The sequence below is a fragment of the Falco biarmicus genome, chromosome 7 (genome assembly GCF_023638135.1).
Source record: "Falco biarmicus isolate bFalBia1 chromosome 7, bFalBia1.pri, whole genome shotgun sequence".
NCBI lineage: Eukaryota > Metazoa > Chordata > Aves > Falconiformes > Falconidae > Falco > Falco biarmicus.
In genome coordinates this window covers 64,001,319-64,028,504 of record NC_079294.1, presented here as the reverse complement: position 1 = coordinate 64,028,504, position 27,186 = coordinate 64,001,319, and the positions used below count along the sequence as shown (strand labels likewise).

At 42.6% G+C, this 27,186-nt stretch overlaps 1 protein-coding gene across 6 annotated transcripts in view; it reads right to left on the bottom strand.

Annotated features, from left to right (window-relative positions):
- The window catches only part of MCTP2 (multiple C2 and transmembrane domain containing 2), a 127,784-nt gene that overhangs the window by 80,430 nt on the left and 20,168 nt on the right, over positions 1 to 27,186 (bottom strand). For all 6 annotated transcript variants that reach the window (XM_056347082.1, XM_056347079.1, XM_056347080.1 and 3 more), the window contains 6 exons: positions 20,324 to 20,386; positions 19,122 to 19,230; positions 6,929 to 7,071; positions 6,058 to 6,134; positions 4,801 to 4,912; positions 2,758 to 2,793 (listed from right to left, as the gene is read on the bottom strand). In XM_056347082.1, coding sequence (XP_056203057.1) covers positions 2,758 to 2,793; positions 4,801 to 4,912; positions 6,058 to 6,134; positions 6,929 to 7,071; positions 19,122 to 19,230; positions 20,324 to 20,386 — 540 coding nt within the window. The remainder of the gene's footprint in view (positions 1 to 2,757; positions 2,794 to 4,800; positions 4,913 to 6,057; positions 6,135 to 6,928; positions 7,072 to 19,121; positions 19,231 to 20,323; positions 20,387 to 27,186) is intronic.

Below are 27,186 nucleotides of genomic sequence, written 5' to 3'. Positions count from 1 at the left end.
GCACTGAAATGATTTAAAAGACAATATTCAGTTGCTGAAATCCTTCCTGCATACTATCTCTAATGACCGTGAGGCAACCATAGCTAGACTGGAGATCTTGGACTGCTGCTGGTTTCGTTGTTGTCTGAAATGTGGCTTTTCCTTCAAAAAACAAGGGAGCCCAGAGAACACACATGAAGAGTGTACAGTATCCACAACAGCCCACGTGAACCCCTTCACCAGTCTGACGTGGAGTTGCATCAGGTATTAATACCACCAAACAGGGGTACTGACCATCTGGGGTGAATCTGGGAAGCCAGAAAGAATCCAGTGATTAACATGAGAAAAGACTCATTTAGGACACCGATGTGCCAAATCTGCATGAAGATAACATAAAGTGGTCAAACTGGAGAATAATCAGATTTCTTTCATACAGGCAATACAGATTAAAAAAAGCTGTGAAAGTTATATTCATTTTGTCCATTCTTAAAATAAGTTATTTTCCCTGTATTTGCAGAAGAAAACCTAAATATTACAATAGAGGTCAGCTACAGTTCAGCACAAAAAAAAACCCCAAAAAAACCAAAAACCAAAACAGGAAAACTCTTTGAAATAGAAAACTTTTATTCGTCTAAATCTACAGAGATGAAATTTAGACTTGTCTCGGTTCAGCTGCTCAGATGGCAGGTATACGGCCTTTTTACCCTGCAACAGCCAACCAGAGCCAGCTCTGTAGCCAAGACCAAGCTCTCCCCACTTCCCCTGCCCCCCCTTATGCCTGTATCTTTATCTCGTCCAGCAACATTGTTTTCTACCCCATCATACTCTCTGGCTATTCTTCCGTAACCTCTTGTGCCTTCCCTAGACACCTATATTCCCCATGCACACAATTTTTCTTTCTAGCCTTTATGTTCTGCCACAAACTGCTAGTACTGCTTCCACAGACCAGAGTTTCCTAACTAAAGATGGTTATTGATGTACAGTACTAGTGTTTTAGTGCAGTAGCAGAATCAATAAACTAGGAAATACTGCTTTGTCAGATTTTTCCAGCGCATGCTGGGAAATACTTTTTACTGCCTTTGGATGGTCACAGAGCTTTAGAGATCACACTGGAGCATGAACTGTGTCTTCCCTAGGAAGAACTGAAGCTCTCCTACCCTCTAGTGACTGGAACAGAATAGAGCACAGGGTTGCAGCTTTTTTTCCCCCCCCCCCCTTCTCTTTTAAACAATACTTTCACGTCTCCTAAATCAGTACCAGGCTTCAGCATCTCCTGATTTTATTTTAAAAGATGCTAAGGCTCTAGTCAGAGTCCTGAGAACTCAACGACCTGACAGTATGGCTTACAGCTGAAGGTCCAAAAACCTGTATGTAAATAAATTATTCACAATGCAATGAGATATAGTGTACAACCAGGGAAAAAAAAAAATCCAGTGACAGCAACCAAGACAGAAGTTTGGCTATTCTGGACAAAACGGACCAGAGTTTAAAAACTTGGCTCCTTTTCCCAGGACCCAAAGCCAACCAGCATCAAGAGACAGCTGTGTGTGCACGCGTGAGAAAAAGGGGGATCGAGCTACACTGAGTGAGGGCACGGTAATTTCCCCAGCTTTAGTTAAAAACTAAAGTGCTGAGCTCTTCAATTATTCCATCACTTTCTGTCATACGGCATTCAGGGATGCCTGGCGGCTCTCTGCATCGAGCAAAGGGCTGCGATACCCCTGGAACCGCCGAGCTGCCGTCCAGCTCCGAGGGCTGTACTTTGCAGTTCTTGTATTGACAAAAATACACTTGCTGGCACAATACCTGAGAGGGTTGGCTCCTCTGCATAGCACACCACAGTTGTAATGAATGAAACAAGAGGATGTTAATTATTCAATTTATTTAGGTACAAACCAATAGTTACATAGGGAAAATATCAAGATGCATATGTGTTCTCGTAAGAGCCAAATACAGCTTTTCAGAAAGTTAGACTGTATAGCTCTCAAGCTGGGTACTGGGGCCTGCAGTTCCTATATCATTGTTATTTATTCAATAGCAAATTAAAGCTTTGCAGAACAAATAAAAAGCCACAGTCTGTTTCCCGAACAAGTTAAAATCTAATGCAAAAATGGGACAGTACAGGAATATAAAAGTAACGGAAGCCTTCAGAGATACCACAGAAGACCAAGGGAAGCATGTTACACAGATATGTACCAACACACAAGTCTTGGAAATCCTGTGACATGGCTGGTAATGAAAACTCCCTGCTCGGTCTCTATCCCAAGAAAAAAAGGAATTTCAAACCCCACAGGATAATTTTGCCCACAAAAAATAACAGCCTCACAAAATTCCTCCCATGGCAAGAGGCAACCCAAACGAGTAGCCCTGGGATCCAACAGACCCACGTTCAGCTCCAGGACCAACTACCAGTCACCTTTGGGGTATCCTTAAACAACTCAAATTGTCTACAGCACCTATTTTTGGTTGAATTTATACCCATTTCTTTAGTACAGACAGGGTTCTTTCTCTTTCCACTACTCTTTGCTAAAAGGGGTCTTACTCTCGTTTGCCACTAGACCCCACCATTCCACCTACAACAAGAAAAAAGCAGCAATTCCTCATCACATTGAAAAAAAAAAAACCAACCAAAAAAGCGAAGGGTACCACAGCCACTACATTCAGGCAGGTTGCATCTATACTTCAGGGTTTTCCTATGTTTACCCTTTCCGTTTCAGAGGAGGGCATAGATTTTGGGAGGGGGCTTTTTTCTTTTTAAGAGAAAAAAGTATGGATTACCTTGGATGAAGTTCGCTTCTTCCGACTTGACCATCTCTATTCATGAGTCCCCACCATTGTATGAAAGAGAACCCAGAGAGAGGAAACAGAGGAGGAGTACAATGGAGAAAGCGTTTAGTAAAATAATTCAAACAGCAGCATGTCAAATGTGTTAGAAAAGCTTATTACCAAGTATGGGGCTGGATCTACGACTGCATTCATCTACCTCCCCTCCCTCAGGGAACATAACAATCAACAAACTCAAAATACCTGCATTGCACCAAAAAATAGAGAAAATTAAAAAAAGTAATAAAGAATAAAAAGTGGAGGGACCCAGAGTCATTAGTAAGAAACATGGCTTATACTTCTGGTGCCATCTGGTTCTACAGTAAGCTAATTTAAAAAGGAGAAAAAAAAAAATCATCTTGCTGTTAAGTGCTAACGTGGACAGAGCCATTTCACTATTCTGATTCTACTGGAAATGGCTGAGCAATCTGCATTTGAAATATGAGGGCTTAAAACATCGTCTTTAAAAAAAATTACAGTGTGCACCAGCTCTTCTATCATCTGCACTCTGAATGTTAACCAAGCACCCAAGAGTACCAAAAGCTGCTACTTTAAACCAATGTATTTTCTGTCTCACTGGCTAGGTCCACTTTAGCACATGCCTTCCTTAAAATCCCAGAAGAATTCCTGAGGTTCTTTTGGCTGAACTGCTTTTTTGCTAAAGTAACTTTATGTCTTTTCTTCATCCCTTCCTGCAACCCAGTGACATGTGCGCCAACAACACACTCTTGTACAAGTTAGAGGGGGAATTCAACATCCCACATCGAAGCCATCTCACAATATAGCTATATAAATACAGCCAACAGTGTTTTGAATGTTGTCATTAAGCTTTTAAATAATCACATATGGAGGTAGAAATAACTCTACAATTATTTTAATAGTGAGATTTCACAATTCTCAAAAAGGCAACTATTTGCAAAATAAATAACGAACAGCAGACGCTCCACATTAGCTTTTTCTTATTTTGTGTTCCAACCCCTTGAAACATTTCTGTTTCTATAAATAATCCCATTCAGACTGGAATTCTATACCTGTAATTCAATAATGTGCTGTAAACAGCAAATTTCATACTAGACTATATAGAAGAATATAGGGATATTTTCTCTTTACATAGGTATCACACATATTTAAAAATAGCTCTGGTTTTCAAGTCAGTCCAAGTAACTGCCTGCTTTTCCCCATCCCTTGCTGGCCAGAAGCAGGATGAGTTCACCAACACAGGTATACTCCACACACTGTGCAAAACACTAGTAGGAATCTTAAAAGACGAAAAACAAAGAAAAAAAAAAAAAAAACAAAACACGTGCAGGACCTGAAATTTGAAAACTAACAGCTTCAGTTGTGGTGTTCCCAGCCTCTTCCCAGGTTCTCCTGGGTTGCTAGCATCACTGAATGCACCATATTTCAGCATCAGGAGCCAAGTTCAGTTGAACTCTATCAAGAAACTGTCAGTGGCAAAATCAGGGTTTTTACAAGCCGTGTCTTCCTCTCAGCCAGTGTGCTCCTCTGCAGGATTGGCACAGTTTAAGTCTTAACATCAAACCTCTGCTTTTAGATTTCACATGGATACATTTTTTCATTGTCATGAAAAAAAAAGAAAAAAAGAAAAAAAGAAAGAAAAAGAAAAAGAAAAAAATAATTTTCCTCGGTGGAAATCAGAAAGCAGTATGCTCTGGAATAGCCATCACAGCACGGTTCATGCATTCAGTTCAGCAGCCTGCGCAGTGCGGTGGCAGAGACCACATGCCTGGCACACGGAGAGCGCTGCCACAGCGCGCATCACAGCTCCAAGACAGAAGCATCCAGCTACAGATGTCTATGCAACTTTTACCCCTTTAAAAATATGGGGCTTTTTTTAAAGTTATGATCTAACTCTATTTCAATATTGAGTCTCAGAGGATGAAAATAAAGGTGGCATTTCCCAGTAAATCAGATTATGCCAGCTCTTCCCCCCACCCCAGCATTCCAGCTATAAATTTGATTTCCTAAGGCACTTACATTTCTCTTGAAGTCTCCTTGCTTCACTGCTAGACTCAAGTTTAATACAATCACTCCCATATCATCTTCTAAACTGTTGGGATCCTCCAGTTTTAAAACCTGTTCAGTAGTTCTACAAGCAAAAAACAGACAAGCATTTATTGACTCCAGTAAACTCGAGTTGATTATTAAAGGTCACTCTGAGCTGTGCAAATTTCAGCTTCTTGTCTGAAATTCCCAATATTGAGTTTAAATGTTAAAATGGGAAACCGGGAGGGTTCCTTCTAACAAAAAACACCCCCCTTTTAATAACACAGCATAGTGTTTATATAGCATTGCTTAATACTTGTAACTCACCACCCACCGAATTAAGTTAGTACTACCTCCACTTCACAGGGAAGAAGAGTGACAGGGAAATTTATCCAAGTGAATTTTCTAACATTTTCTGGGATTTGACACTGGAGATATTTATTCTGCCTTATCTCTGCCTGTGTGTAATCTCTCTCTGTGACTCAGTTTACTCTCTGAAAACAGGAATGCTGGCATTTATCTGGTGGCTCTATCTCATGGATAAATTCATTAACGTTTCTAGAAATACAGATACAGCAGCCATGGGAGCTATAACGTACCACCACAGGGAGAACTCTTTTTTTTTTTTTTTTTTTTAGAAAGAGTCACACAGCCAGCAAGAGAGTATAAAAGAGAACTAAAACTCGAATTCCTGGCTTCCAGCTCCACATTGAGATGAAGCAGCAGCAGACAAAAGGCGCAGGGCTTGCCTCCGCACTAAATCAGGGCCAGATGCAGCTGCCACAGGGACGCATGGCTGCGGGGGGAGGCTGGAGCGGGGTGCTTGCAGCAGCCAGGCAATCCGCCCCTCAGCCCAATTACGCACAGAAAAAGGCACCCCGCGCTACGTGGGGCTAAGGGGGGGGGGGGTCTCAACCTTCTCCCCGCTTTCTTCTTCCACCTCCGTAAATTATTCTCACGTAGCACTCCCTAAACAATGCCGCATATAGAAACTCTTATTCTTATTCCTAGACACAAAAAGGAGAGGGTGCCTTCTGCTGAACTGCTCCACCCAGGTTGGATCTGAATCCAGTACATAACGCCGGATAAACATGTGCATGTACAGGACTAATCTCAAGCCATTTCTATCTTCTATCAAAATAACTTTTCATGAATAGACAAATTCCACGCTAGAGCACAAGCGTTTCATTATTTTCCTGTTTCTCAATTAAGCTGCATTATTAACCTTTAATTAAATAAACATATTACCTATTGAGTTCAAGTTCAGCGAGTGCTACGAAAGCCGAACCCATGAAGTCTGAAGAGGTTAAATCTCGATCGTACACCTGGTAGCAAAAAAAATAAATATTTCTAATGTTCACATCATAAGCCAGCTTTATCCCAGCCGGTAAAAGAACAGATATTTTAAGCCCTTTCAGTGCAATTTTGTATTTGAAAGATCAAAGCTTAGATAAAATTCAGGGATAATTTTCCATCTCTCTGCTTTAATTTGTATTTTTAACTAAATATTTAAACAGCATTTTGGAAGTATCTCCTTAATATTATGTAAACAGAGACATGTGTGCTGCTATGGATTGTGCCTGTTCCTTTATGCCCTGTGCAACAGCATAATGAAATGCTGCACAAAAATCAGGTACTTCTGGTTACAGATGTTTTAGCAATTAGTGCTCGCAACTGGTAGCTTGCGGTTCTGGTAACTGTAACGTTACTCATAATGAGAAAAGGCTTTGCTACTTGTCACAGCTGCATCCCAGGTAATAATTCTGTTCAACCCAGCCAAATTACACTCTTAAAACGTGCTTATGAAACCGCTATTGGTTTCACCGAGCTTGCACAAGCACGGTAAGAGCGGGGAGAATTTAGCTCCATAGCTTTAAACATACCCAGTCAAGGAGTTTTATTTCAACTTGGGTTTTTGCAGACGGAAAGCAAAACATGTGAGTAAAGTCTGGAAAAGACATATGTGCATTTTAATTTGAAATTGCTGAAACTCTTAAAACCGGATTGTGTTTTAAGTTACACTGCTACAGCGAATAAAAATCAATACATTTCTAAAGTTGAAAATGATTGCCTAAAAAAATATAGATCCATCTTTCAAAAATCTAAACCCAAAACCTACCTTGATCCAGAGTTTCTGATTGAGGGTCTGTACAGGCAGCACTACAGTTTCATCCCAAACTGGGTTGAGGTTCTTGTAGACTACCTTACTTTTGTATAGAGTTTTCCCATTCAGTTTAAACTTCACATATGGGTCACTTGTACCTGTGGTAATTAATAAAGAATAGATTAGCATATCCCCACGTAAACCCACAATATTATAGTTACATAAAACAATACATAACAATAATAAATGGCAATGAGTAATTTTATATATACATGCATATACTTGATTACCTGTAGAAAAACTGATAGCTCATACAGGAACTCTATAGAACAGAAGCACAAAGTTGTTTGAAAGCAGCAACAAAAATTCTTCATCATTCACTCAATCTCTGCTGTGTTATTTTTAAAGAACATTAATTATTCTTTAGTAACTTAGTTACCGTTTTAATGTGGGAAAAAAGGAAACAGCAGCAGGGATGAACAACTGTTTACAGGCCAACTCAGAACACAGACAGTGGAAGAAAGAAAATGCAATCCTGTGACTATGGATATATCAAAAGACCAAAACTCAAAAGCATCGTAACTTGGATAGGAGCTCCAAGGAAACCAGTAACAATAGCTAAAATACCCGTCAGGATTTCATCACTGGAGTCACTTGCCAATTTACTTAGCACCAAATTTCAAGTTTCAGTGAAAAAATACTGACATTATTCACCAGCTCAGGATAAAAACCACACACAGAATAGACTCCATAAAGGCAACAAACAATATTCAGGTAACACATTTTTTAATCCAAGTGGTATAATTTGCCATGGCAATAATGTCCCATATTTTTATGGAACAGATGTCCATGGACAGAGCATGAGGCTCGTGCCACTCAGCAGCAATAGAAAGACTTGCAGCTGTCAAAGGAAAACAGAAGAGGGAATCAACTTTTTATCATTGTTATTAAACCAGCGGCATCTGCACTAACACCAACCACCACGTAGGGCACCATACCAAAGGGCGAACAAGGTACATGAAGGATTTAATTAGATAGTTCATTTAGTAACGCATACAGACTTTGCCAAAAAAAAAAAAAAAAAAGAAAAAGAAAAAAAAAAGAAAAAAAATCAGGGGAAGAATAAAACTGAGGTGTAGCAGCATATACAATTAACTGATCCCAGGTGCCATTCATCTGTCATATTCAATATTGTCTGTATTATACCTTATATCTGGAATTAAACTTCTCTCCTAACAGTTCAATTTCATTAGAAGAACAGCACACAATGGTCCTGGCTGCCCCCCAGCCTGCACTGTGGGCTGCCGGCAAGAAAAGATTGACTCCTCCGCCAGACTTCACATGCAGAAATAATCTGAACCTGTCCTCCCCTGGTTCCCATTGGGATACTGGCCGACAAACACACAGCAGCTCAGGATAACCCAGTGTAAGGACCAATACTCTGTCTTGCCAGTAGTTTGATGGAACAGTGAGAATGTGAAAAAAAAAACCCCATACTTAAACATCCAAAGCTCTGGTTAGTGTTGTATGAAGACAGACTTAGATTCATGAAAAAGTTATGTGTTAGCATTTATTTGGAATTAGGTAGTACTGTAAAGAACTGTGCTCCTGGGACATACAGACTTATTTTTAAGAATTAGAGAAAGTTATTATGGTTTTAATTTCAAAAGGGAAGGGTGGTAGAGCCCTGGCCAATTTTGCATATGAAGGGTCTTTCATTCACAGAAGGAAAATATCAGTTGGTTTTCAAATAGTATCAGCAGCTGATCCTTTTCCTAAGTAGTAATTGTTGAAATCAACCCCCCTCTGTGAAAAAATGCTCCAAACTTAAAAAGAAGCTTCTTTTCCTTCTTCTCTAAGGGAGAATAATAAGGGCCTGATCCAAAGCCAGGGAAGTCAGAGGGCAGCTTCTCACTGTTTTCAACGGGTTGGGAATAGACCTTTCCCTAGAATACTTCTCAGAACTACAATTATACTCCTATATAAAGTGTACAGCATGAAACCAGCACACTTTCCACAATGAGTGGCAACACAGAGATAAATCGTAGCCCTACAAGGTGGGCAGTAGCCCTCAGAGGATGCAGAGGTTCAAAAAATACCAGCATTGAGCTCTCCTGTGTTGGTTACTTGCAGCTCCTTTAAAAAGAAAGAAAGGAAAAGAGAAAAAGAAAAAGAGAAAAAGAAAAAGAGAAAAAGAAAAAGAGAAAAAGAAAAAGAGAAAAAGAAAAAGAGAAAAAGAAAAAGAGAAAAAGAGAAAGAGAAAAAGAGAAAAAGAAAAAGAGAAAAAGAAAAAGAGAAAAAGAAAAAGAGAAAAAGAAAAAGAGAAAAAGAAAAAGAGAAAAAGAAAAAGAGAAAAAGAAAAAGAGAAAAAGAAAAAGAGAAAAAGAAAAAGAGAAAAAGAAAAAGAGAAAAAGAAAAAGAGAAAAAGAAAAAGAGAAAAAGAAAAAGAGAAAAAGAAAAAGAGAAAGAGAAAAAGAGAAAGAGAAAAAGAGAAAAGAGAAAAAGAGAAAGAGAAAAAGAGAAAAGAGAAAAAGAGAAAAGAGAAAAAGAGAAAAGAGAAAAAGAGAAAAGAGAAAAAGAGAAAAAGAGAAAAAGAAAAAAGTTAACTAGCTTTTATTTACAGAATAACCAGGAGCAAGGTGCATTATTTAAAATAACGATAATAGGAATAATAATGTCCACAACCTATTCTGTGTATGGAATAGCAACTGGCCGAGACAAGGAAAGCAACTGGTGAAATGAGAGCATGAAGGGGGTGATGGAGGCAGGTGGTCTGTGGCCACAATTCATCTGCTTTTGGCACAGAAAACCCACGCACACAAGGGCAAAACCTGAAGAGAAAGAGACAGAGAAAGCAAACAGCCAGCAAGTTCAGTATCTGCAAGTCTAAAACTCCGAGCCCTTTCTCCAGGGATGGAAGCAAGAAGACTATGGCTAAGTAAGCATCCCAATTGCATTATTGCTCTGAAAGCTTTCCAGGTTGTTATACAGGAAAGGAAAATAAATTGGGAGAAGGGCTGCCCAGCACTGCTCATGTGAGCCAGCCTTTAGCAAGCATTCTCTTATATATACATATTTTTTTAAGAATGTCATCCATTATATTTACATATATTTTATATATATAAGCATACATATATATATATGAAAGGAATATATATATAAATATATAATTTTAAAATATAGAAAAAGTAGTGATGGAAAAAAGCTATAATGAAAAAAAAAAAAAAAAAAAGGCCTTTAATTAAATAAGATTGCCACTCTGGGATCAGGCCTTCATGCTTGTCAGCTTACTCTCAAAATAAACATCTCAAACCGGGGCCTCAGTGGTGTCACTTACTCCGGCAAGGCACACTGGGTAATCCCTCGCTATCTTGACAGCTACATAATGTTCAAACTGTTTCAGGGGTGAACGGCAGCACTTGCGCGAAAGAAAATATTAATGCTGGGAATTAATAGAAAAAGGGATGATGGTTTACAAAAGCCAAACAAGGAAAAGGTGTCAAGTTAGTACCGGTGTTAATTGTTAGGGAAAATAATTGTGGAGGGGTGCGGGTTTCGGCGGCGCTCGCCTGTCTGGCTGTCAGAGGGGTAACATCTCAACTAGGCAGGCAGGGGAAAGGGGTCGGCGTCGCGGGAGCGTGGCTCCCGGATCATACAAATGACGGGCTGACACCTCTGTGCCGACAAACAGATGGACCTTCACCTCCGTGGCGGGAGCTGGCGCGCACCAGGGCTCACTGGCGTCTGCTGGGGTGGACCTGGATGGCTGGGAGAGAAACAAAAGTCCCTTTTGGGGCTTTCCAGGCTTCCCCCAAGCTGCTCCTGGGATGCTGACGAAGCTCCTGTACCTCCCTGGGTCTTTGTGTCCACTTCTGTGCTTCTTTGAGACACCCCAGATTGCATCTAGGTGATCAAAATAGGTTAAAAAGGAGAAGGGGATGAGAAATAAGGCAGGTGGACAAGCCTTGCCTGACGGGATGAACAGCACAGACTGCAAATGATTAACTGCATTTGAATTCAAGGCTTGACGCCTTCTGGATTCAAGAACAGAAAGATGTCTGGATCTATTAAAAGCTACTTACTAGAGACAATCTATAACCTAGCCAGAAAAGGACCTAGGGATTTTAGAGACGAACCAGTCTAGAAAAGGTTTAGGTTGGTTTGGTTTTTCATATGTATAATTTTCCTTTAAACATGACAAAACCTGATAATTTTCTGGAGAAGACAGACCATGATAAAAAAAGCTTTTTAGCAGCCATTTCCCAGTGAAAGAAACCAAGTCAACAACTTTTAAGCACATGCAGCCAGGCTTTTCTGCAATGCAAAATCTGAACATGTTCATCTCTGTCACAACAGTTGTAGCAATGCCAGCGGGGTAACGCAAGACGACTGATTATTCCTGAAGTCAGTTGAGAATTTAGCCCGAGAAAAATACTTCTCTAGCGGGAAAGGCAAGGTGTGATGCTTTGAGGTTAACTTAAACGTTATTCAATGACAAAAAGGCTCTCACACAATGAAATATATCACCAAAATTTATACAACAAACAAGATTATCTACCTCTCAGCCTAAAACAAACCCAGCAGGAGTATAAAGAATGGATGACCTCTAAAAAAAATCATTCCGTCAGCTGGACCTGTTTTCCCATTAGAGAAAGAACATTCTTCTCAGCAGTGATGCTCCCTTGAATTCATTCACATAGTATCTATTTTACTTTATTTTCTTCCACTAACACTAAAAACAAAATCAGAGCAAGCTTCAGTGAGCGAAAGTTGCTGGGACACAGCAGCAGGAGAGTTGAGCAGCCCAAGAAACTGTTAATGGTGTTTTTAAATGGATCCTGCTGCCCTCTAGCAGCTACCAGGGGATGGATCACACTGACTGTGTTCAATACTGCTACACACTTACTTCATAATTAGAAAAAAAAAAAAAAACCAAAAAAAAATGCCAACACCAGAAGACCCGATATAATTTCAAACCACACACTATTTTATAGGAGTAAACTTACGGGAAACGTAGCATATGAAACAAGTTTCGTTACATAAATAAATAAATAAAAAATACCACCGAGTTGCCTTAAAAACCTGAAAAAAAAATCAAAGGACAGTATGAAATATAACCTAGACCATCTTAAGCTTTGGTTAAAACCCTACATTTTAATCTGAAGAAGGAAATGAAGGATTTATTTTATATGCATGTAAAGAATAAATTTTGTAAAATCTTCCTAGAAATAGAATTACTGGAGTCATTTACAACAAGGAGTAAAAGATACTTTAAAATGGAACACACACTTTTCTTTTTAAGTGGAAAACCACTACATTCTTGTAGTGAAATAGCAAAGATCAAGGCTTAAAGGGAAAATCTAAAACAAAAAAAGTATTCTGCTGGCAGGAAATTCAGGTAATTTTGGAAAGTTTTGTGCCCAGCTAGTTTTACATGACCAGATGGAAGTGAAACATTGCTTGGAAACAAGCATCGCCAATAGGTTCCAAGGGAAAATAAACCAACAAACAAGCAAAAAACACGCCCACAAACCAAAAAAACACACCACAACAAAACCCAATACACTAAAAAGACCAGAGAAGTGTGAAGAATGTATGCAAACCCACAGATGATGGGGGGAAAAAAGGGAAAAAAAGCCTGAACTGAACAGTAATAAAGTGACAGAAGCAGATACGGAACATTCTATGCAAGACACTTCACAGTGTTTAAAAAACCTAAAGGAGCTAAAAAGAACGTGCAAGACCCTACCAAAACGCCATGTGGCGTGCATTAGGGATGCAAGGACACGAAGAATGGACTTGCCTATGGCAAAAAATAGTTCAGCTGAACATTGTATTCCCAGTCGGGCTCAAGTATGAAGGCACAGGAGGGCAGAAAGCACATTTATATTACTAGGCAGCACAGAGGACCTTCGGTGTAAATAGTTGTGTCTTCTTGTAGTCTTAAGGGGTCCCAGAAAGACACAGTGTGAGCTGCTAATGCAGGCAGGTGCCCCCCCCCCCCCCCCCCCCCCCCCCCCCAAGACTCAGCTCTGACAATTAATAGAGCTTGGACCGTTTAAGAAACCTGTTATCTAAATTACAATTATCTACAAAAGAAGAGTCACAGGGTATTCTCTGGGCCTTTATGTATTCTCTTTCTGTGCTGCCATCCCTATGCTTCTTAATTTAACATTAATTTACCAAAGGTGGCTACGCATACAATGGATTAATTGCTTTTGTTCGAACTCAATCTATTTTCCTGAAGTTCCTATCTTTGTGCATTCATTTCCCACTGCCAGTCCAGGAAGGATGCTCACAGGGATCACCGTGTATAAAGGGCAAAGTTCCAGCCGCACACTTTGTCTCTCCAGAAACCAAACTTGGCACAGACCAACACTTGCTGCACAAGCCCTCGTAGGCAGAGCTACACCAGATCCAGAAAACATCAAAACAAGCACCCAGCACCATTCAAATTCTTAGCAGTTGTAAATTAGCCATGATTACGCCTTTCAAAAAGAAGTGTGAAAAGTTGCCTAATACATCTCAATAATTAATAAATCTGAGGGACTAATGATCTAATTGCAGATACCCTGAAAACAGAGAAAGTCTAAATTAATCAGTATGTTTGCAGGGAGCGATACAGCCTAATTGTTCCGAGCATTTGCTTTCCAAACAATGCACTAAGCTGACAAACACCCAGCACAGCACAAACACATCCCCTCCTCCAGCACCCTGGTATCAGCGTGGACCCGAGCAGCAGATAGCCCAGAGCTCTAAGTGGTGGGCTACTGCAGGTTCATTATTGCTTAAAGTTAAAAGTATGTCTTATTCTGTCCCCTTGAATTTTATTTTGCCCTTGGGAGCCCGAGATTTGGCACAGCTCACGCTGAGGTTAGGAGCAGAGAAGCACAGCCTCTCTGCCAGCTCCGGGAGCCCACCGGGACCCCCTGGCAGTAGGTGGTGTTAGATGTGAGAGCAGATGATGATGTGCTCTGGACAGGGGAGCGAGATGCACCCAGCAAGACGATGGCATGTTCCGTACTACACCGCGAGAGGAAAGCAAGGAGAGCAAAACCAAAGTGCAGCAACAGGAAACAACAAGGGAAACCCCAAAGAAACACAGACAGGGCACAAAGATGCTGTTAAAAAAAAACTAGCGGGGGGAAAAATACTATGTGGAAAAAAGACACATAGAAAATACAGGCCGGAGCAATGCAGCTGAGGGGCAGGGGGCAAACGACCACAACCACAGCCACTCCCAGCTGACATCACGTCCGAGAAGTGTATTTCTTGTAACCACACTGTTTAACAGATGAACAAACATCCTCAGACTTCGGAAGTACAAGATCTGGAAACAGAAGGGGCTTCTCACCCTTACAGGCACTCAATACCCAGTTTCTCTTTTTTCTTACAGCGGCAGAGCTGGGTTTGTCAACTCAAGGAAGGTAACACTTCCTTACAGCTGTGGCATCACATTGCTGCTCAGTGTCACAGCATCACTGTTGTGCAAAGGTGACTTGCACAGGCAGCGATGTGCACAGTCAGAGCACCCCAGAGCCATAAGGGAGCAAGGCACTTCGGATTTCATTAGGCTGACTCAAATGACCATGACACATCACCCTGCCCTTGGAAAGCGAACGGGCAAGTGGAAAAGGGCTCCAGCCTCTCCTAGCTCAAACCATGCAGAGCTGGAAGTTGCAAGCTTCACAAAAACAGTTCAACCAGGCCATAAAACCACTAAAGGTACTACAAAATTACAACACTTAAGGGCATTGCTTATTAAGAATGGTTTGGGGGTTTTTTAAGCCAAATAAGATATCATTATCTTTTCTGCAGAACTACCAGTGCTCCACAGGTATTGAATTAATAAAATACGTTTCTGCTTTCCTACTACTGACAGTATTAACGTTATAGAGATCAAGAATTCTTCACTGTCACCAAGATACATCATGTCATCTACTAACAGTAATACTATAACAAGTACACAAAACCCACACTTTCGGTATCGTATACACACACTCAGATCCATAACCTTCAGTGTTTGATTCATCAATTACAAGAACTATAAACATGGGACCCATGCACCGTCTAACACGAGGTACCAAAGGTACACACAGGTGACACGAATGCCACCTGCCAAGGACCCCCTTACCATCTGCTTCGGCAGTTTCTAATGTATGACCGAGTTTGATTGTACCCCAAGGAGTGAGAAGCAAATAAATCAGACTGCAAGTAAGCTGATGGCCAGCCAGCAGGCTAACACCTCTCTCTACCTGTACCTCCCTAAGGGGAGACACTGCAATTTTGACCGAAAAAGGGATATTTTGGAGCCTCTCCCCTTGCCACCAGAACCAAGATCCTGCTTTAACAGCACTCAGCTTCCTCAGGTGGGGTACATGTATTGGGTGTTGCTGTACAGGGGCTTTTTCTTTCCCATACAATTAAAAAAAAAAGTAAGAGAGAAGAAAACACTACAACGCTGACTTTTTCCTGCATTGCTTATGTATTTTTTACAGGAGGCACCAGGGAGCACGTGCAGCTGAGCCGGAGCGCTGGGCTGATGCCCTGTACCCTCTGCAGCCAGCAGCTGCAAGGAGAAGAGCTGCAGAAAGTCAGGGGCTGGAGAGGCAGGCAAAAAACGCTGCAAGAAGCAAAAGATGAAAAGAAAAATAGGAAAGAGCAGATGTTAACAGGGGTCACGTTGCAGGGGAGGCGAATAAAAATCTGGTAAAGTGAAGGAGGATTTAAATCGCACCAAAGGGAATATATCCTGGGAAAGAGCAGTATGTAGCGAGACAAAAAGTCTGGGAAAATACCTGGAAAGCTAGGAAAAAATAAGGTCACATCGAGCAGAACCACTGCTCACCTCTATTCAGGCAAGTACAACCAATTCCTACTCAGTAACCACTGAGTAGGCACCTAACGAGTAAATTCAGGGAGAGCCCTGTGAATTTGCTGAGTAAAATCAGGAGTTTCCAGCAACAGCTATTCCCAAGAGCAGGCATACACCTCCTCTGTCACACAGCCTTGGTGTTACACGCTCGCACGGCGACAGCGCTCACACTGGGACAACACGCAGGCAGACGCAGAGGCGGGGGGGGGCCTGCGACAGGCGGTACCCCCCGCCGCCCCGCACCGGGGGCTGCGCGGGCCCCGCCGGGCAGTGCCGGGAGCCGCCACCAGAGGGCAGGCGCCACCCGCGCGTGCGGAGGCGGCCGCGGCCCGAGCCCCGCGGCGCCCCTGGGCGGCCACGGAACTGACCGCCGGGAAATGCGAACTGGGGGGGCTGGGGCCGCTTGGACGCGCTTTTTTTTTTTTTTTTTTTTTGCTTTCTCTTTTTTTCTCCCAGAGTAATTGCTGGTATTGTGATAGCCAAGGGCTGGAGCAGGTCTCCTCTGAAGAGAGGCTGAGAGGGATGGGGCTGTGCAGCCTGGGGAAGCAAAGGCTCTGGGGAGACCTTCCAGAACCTTCCAGCACCTAAAGGGGCCGGCAAGAGAGCTGGAGAGGGGCTTCTTACAAAGGCATGTGTGACAGGACAAGGGGGGTGGCGCTGAGCTGGAAGAGGGCAGGTTTAGGTTAGATATTAGGAGGAAATTCTTTTCTGAGGGCGGCGAGGCGCTGGCACAGGCTGCCCAGAGCAGCTGTGGGTGCCCCGTCCCTGGCAGTGCTCAGCGCCAGGCTGGATGGGGCTGGGAGCAGCCTGGGCCAGCGGGAGGTGTCCCTGCCCGGGGCGGGGGGTTGGAACGAGATCATCTTTACAGTCCTTTTCAGCCCAAACCATGCTGTGATTCTATGAACTGAAGATGAAGATTTAGGAAATTGACAAAACTTTCATTAAACCTGACGTAGGCTAAAGATGCTGGCATACATTCTTCACTCGGTCTGTGGTTTTCACATTCAACGTATAGCATGCTCCATGCAGTATTTGGAGTCGATCTCCATCAATTACCAGTCAAGCACTGACTGCGGGCTGTGACCTTACTCAACTAAAAGCAGGACACGGCTACTCCTCCCTACGGACTCCAGCACTCTGCCACCACTCCTCTCTCACCAGAGAGTTTTTGCAGTTGCTCACACAAGGCTGATCAGAGAAGGTTTCAAAGTCCAACACACACATAAAACACGGGACCAGCACCTCAGCATTACCCACTGGAGAGCTCCAGCACCTCTCGACATACAGAAAACCTTGGGGAAGAGGGACTGAAACCCTCTCCCAGCTATGTCGGGCAGCACCACTTGGTTAGCTCTGGGGGTTTGCGCTTCCCAACAAGTCAGTGAGGATGACTTGGCCTTCAGCCCAAGCCACAGTCTGACTCGCACAATATGCCAGCTGTGAATGTGTTCCTATATTCAGAGTAAGCTGGTATACCCCAGTGCAGCATCAGGGGCTGGGGGAAGGGGGGTGGGGGGTGGTGAAGAGGGGGGAAGTTGCATTCTCCCAGCCCACAAGTTTTCCCTGAGGTTTTGTCACACTGGAGAGATGAGCAAAGCTAACAACTTGAAAAGCACATTGCAAAAAGCAGGCCTGTGCCTCAGTGTCACACAGAGATCCCAAGTAACCAGTACAACAGCAGAAACCTATAGACACGTGCATCAGGACATCAGCAGCACGCTTTTTCTTTTTAAGGAGTCACCACCGCAACATGACGGTGACTGAAGAATAAGCATTAAGTCACTATTTTAACCACCTCCAGTGACTGTGCAAAAAAACCCCAGGATTTTTATTGAATCGTGCATCACCTCACATACTTAGTTTACTAAATGCATGGTCATCTGCCACAAAGCAACAGAGACCCAGAAAAATGTTTTTTCCCCCCTTGCTTAGTTGTTTCACTGTGTTGTCTAATGCTTCACTAAGACAAGCATTTGCTTCCTTACACAACAAAACACAGCCTAGAGCAAACTATGCTTTGTCTTCTTTAGAAATACTACTCTGCTAGAATTGCTCATTTCTAGCATCTTTTCCATAGAAGCAATTGGATGTGTCCTGGCTTGTGCAGCTTCCTAGTAAATCTGATTAACTGCTACACTGTTAGGAAATACATGCTTCTGTTTAACGAGAAAAGATCTTAATCTAAGCACTCATTCAGTCCTTCCAAAAACTGGGAGGAAAAACAAGCATGCGCTTGGCCAAGGGTTACTGTTTCACGAAGACATGAAAAACCAGCATGGAAAAAGTTAACTGAGATAATAGATAATAGAAACCTCTACAACAAGCACCCCATGTGAGAAGGTTTCTAATCCAGACAGGTCCCTCCACATGCAAACCTTCACAGGCCTTTAGGCTGTACAAGCTTATTTTCTTTAAAACTGTATGAATAAGCCCTATTGCTTCATCTCAGAAGAAAGAAACTGCTTATAGATTTTGCAATGCAAAAGTATCAGAACTGTTTCCACATGCAGGGGGGGAAAATGGGAAATAAAAGGATAAATCTAAAATGCAGAAAGACTGGACATATGGAAGAGCTCTCTGACAGGTTCAGATCAAAGGTCCTGGAGCAGCTGCTGCTGCAGAGCCCTACAAGTCTCCGCAGAGCCTCTGGCAGCACAGCTCTTCCCTCTGCTGCAAGCAGAGAAGCTACCAACTGGCTGCTTACAAGCACTTTTACTCCCTGTTGCAACAGCCTGAAGAGGAGCCAGGGTAACAGCAGGCACCTTCACATAGCTTTTCCAGGAATTCCCCACATCTTTTCTAATTTATTTGAGATGTCATTTGGGGGTGGGGCTTGGGGCTGGGGTTTTTGGTTGGTTTTCTTTTCATATTGTCATCCTTAAATTGCATCCCAGATTACAGAGGGGATTTTTGGTTTACAGCCCTGTTTCTATGGTTTCCCTTTTATTAAAATCTTTGCAGATAACCCCAAAAGCATGCCTAGAGCAGCTCCATCATTTAATAAATTTCAAAGTACTCTTCGGCGCTTTTTTTAAGCCTAAATAGAATATCTCAAGGTTAATGACTCTGCAGTTCCAGAACGGGTACGGATGCTAAGCCCAGCCTGCAGCCTCACAGTCCGACAGGAGGAACAGCAAGCAGAGGGCAGCTCCCTCCCCTGTGTACCTAAGATGGATAAAACCAGTCGTTGAGTGCTCCAACCTGGGCAACGGATACAAATCAATAACTTGTTGCATCAAAAAGAAGAAAAGAAGCCAACTGCTGCCAAACTGAAGTCAGTGAGAGGAGAGCCATGTAGCTGTTGAAGGAAATCAGCTGAAAGGTGGGGCTCACCGCAGCGATCTCTGATAACCAGGTTCCGGCCCTCCTTCAGGTGGATGGTCAGCAGGTAGGCAAAGGGGCTGGGCAGGTCGCTCAGGCAATCGCTTGCTTCCTCTAGAGCCTAAGGAGAACAAAGAAACCAGTCACCATTGCCCACCTCCTGAAGCGGATCATGAATGAAGCAGGTGTTCTCTCGGTTTTGCAGAGGCAAAGTTCTCATCTTTCCTTAGGGCGATCTTTTACAGAAAGAAAAAAGAAAAAAATTTCTTTCCCTGGCTTTGTTTCATTATGCAAATAGCTAACTATCAGCATCAGATACATTCAACGAAGCAAGGGGTAACACAAGAAGGGTTATATCTGAAAATGAGTAGCAATATTAATAATCATAAATGCATGCACATGTTTTCCAAATCCTACCCACTTACTGCATTTTTTTTTCCCCTGGCTGTTTCACCTTCATGAATAGAATATCTCAAGTTGGAAGGGACCCAGAAGGATCGAGTCCATTAGCACACATCTGATGACCTCATGAGAAAGTACACATTTCAAATGGCTACGAGAGAACAGCACTTCTTTACATGGTTCTAAAGCAGAGAAACACAGCAGTGGGCTATACTAGTTGGGAGGTTCTGGAGTAGCAAACTCCAGAGGATTCTTGTTCAGCAGAGATGCTGCCAGGGTTACACACCTCAGCCACAGCATCACCCAGCTGGCACGTTCAGTGAAAACAGCCTCTGGACAGCACTTGGGAGGTTATCAGAGGGCAAAGGTAGAGGAGTTCACCCGGAATAGGCAAATATGCTTCACATGAGGACAGCACATGTCCAAACTGCCACTGCCTTCTCGCACTGCCTTAACACTGGTTTTGTGATCCGTCAAACCTTACAGCTGTGTTCAGGTATCTATAAATCCAGAACATTTGGGTCTATTTAAAATATCAGCAACCGCTTTGCACTAAAAAAAAAAAAAAAACCACCAAAAAACCAACTAAAACCAACAAAACACAACCAATCCACAAACAAAAACACAAACCCACCACTAGATGAACATAAAACCCAACAAGCCAAACAAAACACACTGGAAAAATCTATGGAAGGCTTCTTCACCTGCTGGGGTTTTAAATTTGTAAGCAGCAAAGAATCTAAATCTAAAATAAATTGCGCTTTAAAAAGTTTATTAAAAGTTTCAAAATGCTTTAAAATGAAAGAACTTACCATCTGATCATCAAAAATTTGAGATGATATGGAAGAATCTAGATCCATGTCTCCACACGGATACTATAAAAAAAAAATACAATGAATTAGACAACAGTAATGCAGGGATCAAGAAAATACTCCTAGTATCAGTCAAGAAAGTACTCATTTTACTCATTTATATGTGTACCCAGTAAAACTTTTTTACTTCTGCTTTATAGAACCTTCCCCTCCATAATTTAGTTATACATTTCTTTTTCCTGCTAGACAGTAACTGCACTTAGTCTCTTTCAGTTTAATGTAAAAAACTAAGTGCCTACTTCCAGCTACTGGAATAAATTCTTCTCCTCCCCAGTAGAGACCTGTGTTTTCAGTGCTGAAGGTTCTTACCACAAATTTTCCGGATGCCTGAAGGTTATTGCATCTGGTGACTTATCAGTCAGCATTGCAATGCTGATCCCTGTTCCTGAGCACAATTTTATTTGTTGAACCTCCAAGTTTCCTCGCTAAGATGAAATAAAAATTGTGAGAAGTGGTGGCAGCAGCAGCAGCAATATCCTGGGGTTGGAGAGTCAGCTGCTCTTCCACTTGACTATAATGTCTCTTTTATCACCTAAATGGCAAGGTCCACAAGGTTTTGTTTTGTTTGTGGTTGTTTTGTGGGGGTTTTTTTGTTTGTTTTTTTTTTTAAAAAAAAAAAAAGGTCAGGGGAAAAGTTAGAAAGAAACTGTCAAAGGGAAAGATGCCCTGGTTTTGGCTGGAATAGAGCTATGTTTTGGATTTAGGATAAGAATAGTATTGATTACACTAAGTCAAGCACTTTTTAGCTTCTCACCCCACTCCACCAAGGAAGCTGGGGTGCACAAGGAGCTGGGAGGAGACACAGCCAGGACAGCTGACCCAAGCTGGCCAAAGGGATATTCCATACTATATGATGTCATGCTCAGTATATAAACTAGAACGAAGGCTGGCCAGGGACCATGGCTCGGGGAACTGGCTGGGCATGGGTCTACGCGTGGCAAGTGCATTGTACATCGTTTGTTTGTACATTCCAATGCTTTTATCCTTGTTATTTCTCCTTCCTTTTCTGTTCTATTAAACTGTCTTAACCGTCTTTATCTCAATCCATGAATTTTACTTTTTTTTTTTTTTTTTTTTTTTTTTTACCCCCAATTCCCTCCCCCATCCCACTGCAGGGCTGGGGCGTAAGCAAATAGCTGTGTGCTGTTTAAACCACAACAGTCCATTTTGGTGCCCAAAGTGGGTAAGATCTGGCCAGAGCATGTTAAAACAAATTGGTTATAAGCATTCATTATATTAAATAGTCGCTGGTCACAATGCTGATTTCTTTGCTCCCAGAGTTGTTGCGCTTGGTGTGAGTTGCATTATCTGACACCTCACTTGCCTGTTGTGCTGTTTATCGTCTCTGGGGGCAGGGCTAAGGTTATCAGAGCGTCGTACTTCGTAACACTGCCTTGTATGATAAAATGGATGGTCGTGAGACTAATCTTGTATTTGTACTCAGCATTGCCATCATCTCCATACTTCGGGAGCCATCTCTTGGAAACTATTAATAATTACACTCTTTGCCTTTTCTCCTCTGAGAGCCAATCTATGGGGGAGACAAGAGGGGACACCTTCCCCTGCTCCTCCACCCTCCCTGGCTCCTTCACCTCCCCATTCTCCTCCAGGCTAGTTACAATAGCTCTTGAGAACTTTTAATATCCTTGGGATGTTCAGACCAGCAATGTTCCCATTGATATGTCTCCTACTCCTGAATGTGTTTCAGGTCTTGTTTAAAGTTAAAACACCTATTTAAGAATATCACCCAGAGATCTGCCCCGAGGTGGGACAGTTTTAAGTAGCAGGGTCTGGGGGGTAGCATGGATGAGTACCAAGGACAGTGGGCACCTCTTATGTTTTGGAGCTCATCCCTGAACAAGTGCAGAACCCTGACAAACTAGTAAAATATTTGGAAAAAAGTATGTTGCCACCCCAGCAGCTGCAGAGAGACACAAATCACTGCAGTGCCCTAGGGCCTCGCTCATACCTGCCGAGTCCTGCTCAACACCACATTCGGTACCCGCCAGGGCAGAGAAGGAAGGCCTCTGGATCTGACACCAAAGCGATGGGCACTGCAGCCACTCCAACCCCCGTGACAGGCACTGCGGCTGAACCAGAAAACCAACCCGTGCCGGAATCAGTTGCCCCTATACACAAGAAGAAATGTTGGAAGCGAAAGTCAACTCGTCTAGTAAAGGAAGAAATTCTTCCTTTACTAAGGGAAGAAGTGATGAGGCAGACTGCTCCGAGGCAGGGCCACCAGGAGAACAGGAAGAGGAAGAGGCAGAACTCACGAACGAGGTGGCAACCCAATCCCTACCTGAGTGAGCTGCGAGATGTGTAAAAAAAATTCCAGCCATCACCCAGGAAAGCCCAGTGTCACCTGGCTTCTCCCTTCTGTAGTGGGGCTGCTGAAAGTCGAAGAACAGGTGCCATCACTACCACAACAGTGCACCGGTGGCAATATTGCACCAACCGAGACTCCTTGATTCCCATCCATAAGCTGATTCATTGACTGAAGAGCCAAGGAGCGATGAGCAAGACTCCCTCACCCTTTAACAGTCCCATATGGCCAGTGTGAATGTCTTACGGAGAGTGGAAACTAGCAGTAGACCATCGTGGCCTGAATGAAGTCACGCTGCTGCCAAGTGCTGCTGTGCCGGACATGCTAGAACTTCAATACGAACTGGAGTCAATGGCAGCCAAGTGGATTGGTACAATTAATATTATTAATGTGTTTTTCTCAGTCCCTTTGGCAGCAGGGTGCAGGCACAGTTTGCCTTCACTTGGAGAGGCGTCCGTACAGCTGGAACTGACTGCTCCAGGGCTGGAATCACAGCCCTACCATCTGCCAGGGACTGATTCACACTGCACTGGAGCAGGGTGAAGCTCCAGAACGCTTGTAATACATTGACAACATTTTCGTGTAGGACAACACAGCCAAAGTTTTTGAGAATGGGAAGAAAATAGCCTAAGTCCTTCTGAAAGCTGGTTTTGCCATGAAACAAAGTAAGGTCAAAGGAACTGCATAGGAGAACCAGTTTTTAGGATTAAAATGGCAAGATGGACCTCATCAGATCCCAGTGGATGTGATTAACAAAATAACAGCTATGTTGTTTCCACTAACTAGCAAAAAGGAAACATAAGCTTTCCTAGGCGTTGTGAGGTTTTGGAGAACCCACATTCCAAATTACAGTCTGACTGGAAGCTCTTCCTTATCAAGTGACCCAGAAGAAGAATGATTTCAAACGGGACCCCGAACAACAACAACCTTTTGAACAAATTAAACAGGTTCATGCAGTAGTTCTTGGGCCAGTCTGGGCAGGACGAGATATTCAAAACGTGCTCTGTGCCACAGTCGGAGAGAACGGCCCCCACTTGGAGCCTCTGGCAGAAAGCACCAGGGGGGACTCAAGGTCAACCCTTAGGGTTTTGGAGTCGGGGACACAGATCTGGGAACTGAAACCCACTATACTCCAGCTAAAAAAAAGAGATCTTGGCAGCGAAGGGGTTCGAGCTGCTTCAGAAGTAATTGGTACTGGAGCACAGCTCCTCCCAGCACCCCAACTGCCAGTGCTGGGCTGGATGGTCAGAGGGAGGACCCTCTCTACGCATTATGCAACTGATATTATGTGGGGTAAGTGGGTCATATCAATTACACAATGGGCTTGAATAGGAAACCCCAGTTGCCTGGTAATTTTGGAAGTGATCACGGACTGGCCAAAAGGCAAAGATTTAAGAATATCACCAGAGGAGGAGGTGATGCGTGCTGAAGAAGCCCCTGTATAATGAACTACCGGAAAATTAAAAGCAGGATGCTCTGTTCACTGATGGGTCCTGTCATAATGTAGGAAAACATCGAAGGTGAGAAGTTGCTATGTGGAATCCTACATGCCAAGTTGCAGAAATTGCTGAAGGACAAGGTGAAAGCTATCCCACTTGGCTTTAGACGCTGCTGGACAAGAAAAACAGTGCTTCATTTCGACACTGATTCATAGATGGTGGCAAATGCTCTGTGGGGGTGGCTACAGCAACAGAAGCAGAACAACTAGCCACGCAGAGGTCAACTAACCTGGACTGCTGAACTACGGCTAGATACTGCTGCTCAGATGGGGAACCTGGCTGTAAAAGTACGTCATGCAGATGCATTATCCAAGAGTCAGGCCACTGAAGAACATCAAAACAAGCAGGTAAATCAGGCTGCTAAGATTGAAGTGGCTCGGGTGGATCTGAACATGCAATGTAAGGGTGAATTATTTATAGCCCGATGGGCCATGACACCTCAGGCCACCAAGGAAGAGATGCAATATATAGATGGGCTTGTGGTCAAGGGGTGGACTTGACCATGGACACTGTTGCAGGGGTTATCTGTGAATGTGAAACATGGGCTGCAATCAAGCAACCCAAGCGGGTAAAGCCTCTCTGGTATGGAGGACGATGGCTCCCAGTAGTGGGGCAGGAGGAAGGAAGCGAACAGCTGTGTGGTGTTTAGCTGCCTGCTGGGTTAAACCACAACAAAAGGGGGGGAAATAAATATATATATTGGACATGTACTTCCTCCCACTTTCTGCAGCAACTGGAAGATCCAAAGGATTTTTATGTAGTGCCCAGCAGAGGAGAGGAAGTTAAACATTCCTTCTTAAATACTGAGTCATCCAAAAACTTGAGGCTACGGTGGCACAGCATCTAGACTGCCTGGACGCACAGAAGGGATTCATGGGTCAAGACACCTCTGATGCTATTTTGACCACTAGAACAGCCTATGATCATCATTTTAGCTGAAGAAAACCTACGTGCCTGGGCAACTCTTTTAGTCTAATGCAGAGCAATCACAGCCCATTCAAATACAAAGATTTATGGTAAGAATAACCTCAGAAATGCACACAAGGTGGAATTCGATCCTCATGTGAAAATGTTATGTATAGTGTGGTAACATCCAGATCTCTCAGATGAGAGCTGCATTGTGTGGAGCACTACAGAAACATTAGAAAAAAGAACCAGCTCCTGCACCAAAGATCATAAATCTTAGAGATACGGTAACGCGGAAAGAAATATAAATACACTTTTGCGTAATTCTCCTCCTCCTCCTCCCCCCAAATACATATATTACATACCAGGAAGTACAGTAATCCAGCATCGCAAGTAAAATTTCACTTGCATGACAGACAAAATTTAACATTATGGTTCCCACAGTAATCGTAACTTGGCCACCTTGCAAAAACACATTAAAAGTAGAAAAATTATCATCATAAAGAGCACCAGAAGAGTTTTCTCACACAACAGAGCTGAGTTACAGCTGCTAGGGGAACCCTAACTTTGAATTTCCTGACTAGTATGCATAAAATCTCACTTGTGTGCATTAAACCTAGTATTTCTCATAGTCTCTGGCTTCACAGAAGTCTCCTTCAGACACCATCATTGGCACTGATAATGGTTTCTCTTTACAGTTTATTTTACACGGTATAAACACAGAATCATAGAACTGGATCAAAATTATAATAATAAAAATTACCCTCTCTACTAGCTTGATACAATTTATAATTTAAAAATTACCCTCAAAGTTATGATTTTGTTTTTATTCTGCTTTTTGATTACTTGCATTACATCAACAGATTTTGACCAAAGATTATAATTTTAAGTTAAAAAGGGTTGTTTATTCATTCTGGCTCCACATAATGTAAATTGCTTTTATTCTAGATAGCTAGTTGCAATGAGATCACTGAACATAAACAAAAACCTTGCTGAAAATGTGATCCTGAAATCTTGATTTTTAATCTAACTGCAGTGACGTTTCTGAATTTTAAAGTATAGAGAAAAGTGGCCACATCCATCAAACAGATCATAATCCTAAATGTATCTGTGTAAAAACAAATCAAACAAAAATATATATATGAATATACATATGTATATAAAAATTAATCAGATGTTCCTACTGATAAGATTTACAACCTCTATGTCCTCTTGTTTTCTGTGGAAGAAAGATTCAAAATACAAGGGCACTGAGTGCATCAGCAACAGGACGAGGCTTTGGGTTGCCAGTGACTCACTGCAAGGTGTCAGAAAGAAGACAAAGTAACGTTAGAGCACTTTAGCAATTACACATGACCATGGGCAAAGCCCAGCTGCAAAAAGTGGCATTAGCTGTGCTCTTTACAACCTGAACAGATAAAGTAAGTCTCCTAGCACGCAAATACAGTACCTGTGACAAGAGCCTTTACTGAAGATGGCACACTCTGAGCACTGGCAGGTCTGTACTCAGAGTTCAGACGAGTGTAAAAACCACAGCCCACACTGAGCTCATGCATGAGGCTCAGAAAGTATCTCATGATACTGGGTGACCAAAGATAACCAGGAAATGAGTAGGTGGCATGCGACAAGCAATTCAGGAGGAAAAAGAGCTCAACCTACATTTTTGCTTTTTTCAGTTTGTTTTGTTCCAAGGATCTGCCTTCCTTCTGATTTACCTCACTCATTGATCTTCAATGATGCTCACAAAAGAATGATGCGAACTATTGAGGTGCTCCTCACACCAACCCCACCCAGTACAGGGCAGCCAGCAACCTCTGCAATAAACTGTTCCCACCCGAGGCACGCCGAGTACAGCTTCTGCAGCTGTCCCATGAAGTACAAGAAAAGCTGGGCATTGAGGTTTGCACTAAATTCAACTGAAACATAATTAAATTTGTTCACTATTCCTTATCTGTTTCTACTTTCCTTTGCTTCACTCTCTCCTATGTACTGAGAAAAAAATCTTTCTGCATTTAGAAGTAGTAATTGGAGGCAGGTTAGAGGAAGGAAGGCAGGATATTCACATAGTGAGG